This window comes from Malus domestica, chromosome 15, assembly GCF_042453785.1.
Source record: "Malus domestica chromosome 15, GDT2T_hap1".
Classification (NCBI taxonomy): domain Eukaryota; kingdom Viridiplantae; phylum Streptophyta; class Magnoliopsida; order Rosales; family Rosaceae; genus Malus; species Malus domestica.
This window is the reverse complement of record NC_091675.1, coordinates 38,606,757-38,610,247: the sequence shown is the minus strand read 5'-3', so window position 1 is coordinate 38,610,247 and position 3,491 is coordinate 38,606,757. Positions and strand designations below refer to the sequence as shown.

At 39.8% G+C, this 3,491-nt stretch overlaps 1 protein-coding gene across 1 annotated transcript; it reads left to right on the top strand.

The window, feature by feature from the left end:
* The first annotated feature begins 388 nt into the window (after positions 1–388).
* LOC103401791 (fibrillin protein 5 homolog) lies at positions 389–2,291 on the top strand. Its single transcript, XM_008340509.4, has 6 exons — positions 389–993; positions 1,103–1,225; positions 1,354–1,452; positions 1,569–1,613; positions 1,708–1,781; positions 1,895–2,291. Exons 1-6 carry the CDS (start codon positions 631–633, stop codon positions 1,977–1,979), a joined length of 789 nt encoding a protein of 262 aa, XP_008338731.2. The 5' UTR covers positions 389–630; the 3' UTR covers positions 1,980–2,291.
* The last annotated feature ends 1,200 nt before the right edge of the window (positions 2,292–3,491 follow it).

The following is a 3,491-nucleotide window of genomic DNA, read 5'->3' as shown; positions in this document are numbered from 1 at the left end:
TAAATTAATTAATTTATAATTTAGTTTTTGCCTACACAGCAAAATTGATAGCCATGTCAGCAAAAATATGGATCCTCCATTTACCACGTCATAACTTAATGACCAATGTGATGGATTGACTAACGTAGGTCTGACAGGGCAACGAATTCATAATTTTGCATTGCAATGTTCTAAGGATGAGATATGAGTTTGTATGTGATTTAAAATTGAGATTGTAAAATGTATTTTGTCCAAAAAAATAAAATAAAAAATAGGACTTCCTCTCTTCTTTTAATTTTTATTTTTAAATTTTTTCAGAAAAAAAAAAAAAAAAAAAAAAAAAACCCATTTGGGATCTCTCAAGTTCTGAACCACATATATCATATGATGTATGCAAAGCTATCCTCTCACCAATCAACATTTATGTCAAACACATAGTATTAGAAAAAAGTAAAGTATCCACAAACACATGCTACTATAAGAAAAACAAACAAGCAAACAAGGACAGCCTAAAAGCTCTCAGCACACCGCGGCAGCAGACTGAAGAGGAGCCAAGCTTTCCCCCATCCCTCTCACTGGCATGGACCGTGAGCTTGGGGATTACTAGCAAGCAGTGAACATCTCTCGTGCCGTCGAGTCATTGGAAGATTCATGGCCACCGTGCTTGTCCATGCAATTCCATTTCCGCCAGTGCCTAGACTGAGACCCAAAAACATGGCGGCACCTGCTCGCTGTTTGGTCTCGACCGCACATCAAAGCACGAGATTTGTTGGGTTATGGCGACACACTTGCACAGTGAGATCAGTAGCAGAAGAAAGTTCCAGTTCCAGCTCCAGCTCCAGCTTGGACGTTGGGGATGATGAGGTTATTAAGACCCAGCTTCTGGAAGCAATCAAAGGAATCAACAGAGGCATTTTCGGAGTCCCGTCTGCGAAGAAATCTCAGATTGAAGCTCTCGTAAACCAGCTCGAGTCTCGGAATCCTACTCCAGATCCTCTTCTTAATCTACAAAAGGTACCAAACATGGTATTTTGGTTGTGCATTAAATTACTGACTAGTTAAAGGTTGTGTGTTCATATGTAAATCTATCGATTTAGTTTTGATTTGTTTGTTTAATTGGAAGGTGGGTGGATGCTGGAAACTTGTGTACAGCACAATTACCATTTTAGGTTCGAAACGAACAAAGCTGGGATTGCGGGACTTCATCTCCTTGGGTGATTTCTTCCAGAATATTAACATTGCCAAGGTACACGCCACATAGAGTATAAACTTGTGCACAACACAAATACTATTTTAGGTTCAACACGAACAAAAGTGTATGCTGATTTGGTTTGTATTCTGCAATTGCGCGTTTGCTGATATGCCGAAACGGAGGGTAAAGCAGTTAATGTGATCAAGTTCGACGTGAGAGGATTGAATCTGTTTAATGGACGGCTGACAATTGAGGCCTCCTTCAAGAAAGCATCCAATTCAGTTAATTTTGCTCACCTTAACCTGTATTCATTTATTTAATCTGACTGCAACTTTCTAATTTTGATTACAACATACAAATCCTGTTCTCAAAGCTTTTCTGATTTGAAATCTTACAGAGAGTTGACATCAACTATGACAACTCCATGATCACTCCGAGTCAGGTATCTTACATTGTTTTGTAGCATGCATATCAGATTATTTTGTATCAGCATTTTTGGGTTTCTAATTCATGTCTGCTCGTTTTGATGCTTATAGTTAATGAGCGTGTTCCGGAAAAATTATGATATTCTGCTTGGGATCTTCAACCCAGAAGGATGGCTTGAGATCACGTATCCTAATAGTTACTACTTTGACGTAGGAGTGATCTCCTCTGTGCACGCTTGAGATTTTCTGATTTTCGAACGGTAGAGACTATATTGTTTCTTTAATTCAATTTCTTCAGATATGTTGATGATACCCTGAGAATAGGGAGGGATGATAAGGGCAACATCTTCATATTAGAGAGATCACATGAAAGTTCGCTTTAAGCATCAAGACTCGGGTCATCGTTATAAACTTACCGTCTGAAGGATCATTTTTGGAGGGTTACATTCACCATAGCTGTAATACTCATTCATTACAGCAGCTCTTGTCATTCTGTAAATTGTAATTTTGCAACTCACACAGCTGCAAATATCTACGGCCGAGCATCTTCTTCTTTCAAAATCCAAAGATACAATCAAGATAAAAGCAAGCATATACATGCATATATGTGCTATCATGATGAGGAACGTACTACTTCAGTGACATATCTGTAAACTTAGGCATATATGGAATATATTTCCCGTCATTGATATTGATTGTTCGACGTTATACATAGAGCTTCCTACAATTCAGCTATATGGAATGAAGAAAAAAAACCAAAAAGCAAAATCAAGTACAGAGTGTACATGCTATCTAAATTCGGGTTGCAGTTGGGAAATATTTCTAGTACTCCCCCTTAAGTTGGGAGAGTGAATATCAAGAACTCTAACCTTGCAGTGAGGACTCCGCATGTGGTAATTGTAAATCACGCAACAAACTCTGTAGGACCGTAGCCAAGTGAGTTCACAGAATGCACCAGTCATCGTCCTGTACTTGGCTTCTGTCGAGGAAAGTGAGATGGATTTTTCTCTTTGTTCTCCATGAAACCATTGCATTTCCAAACACACAATTCAGGCAGTGGATCTTCAAGTAAAGGGGCAGCCCGCCGGATTTGAAGATCATCGCAACAAGCACTTGGTTTTAATTTGTTCTCAATTAGAAATAACATGCCTTGTCATCAAGCATTTAGATACCGAAGTACTTGAAAACAGGTCTCCATATGAGCTCTACGAGGCTCATACATGATTATATTGAGAACATATACCGTATATGTGATGTTGGGTCGAGCGGTGTAAGATATATCAAACGACCTACCAATCGCCTATATTGGGAAAGATTCACCTCTCCTACATAAACCAACAAGGTTGTACAAGATTTACCTCCCCTACATGTGAAAAGAGCGTAATAAGCTGAGGACGAGGAAGGGGCATTACGTAAATTTGTTCTCCGAGGCCGCCATGATGAAAATTCATCTTGGTGTCCAGTTGATTGAGAGACTGATTGCAAGCAGTTGTAATGACAAGGTGACAACGCACAATGATCAAGATGGCCGTAAGGGAGAAGTGTCATGATAGTCGATCCCCTCAGTTTGTCGAAAGCCCTTAGCCACAAGCTGAGCTTTATAACGCTCAATTCAATCATCGAATCATTGCTTAATCTTGTAGATCCATTTGCAGTTAATAGGCCACTTATTCAGACGAAGGGGAGCGATATCCAGGTATATATTTGTGGACGCAAGGGCCTCAAGTTCATCTTGCAAGGCATGTTGCCAATGAGCGTGAGAGGCTTTTTCGTGTCGGTTTTGCTTTCGATTAGCAGACTTTCTGACTTTGTCGTATGACCATGAGCTAATTGTTCTACACTTCTTACTGTGTCGCTTGCTACTTGGGCCGTGAGTGGGAACTTGGTTTCCATCT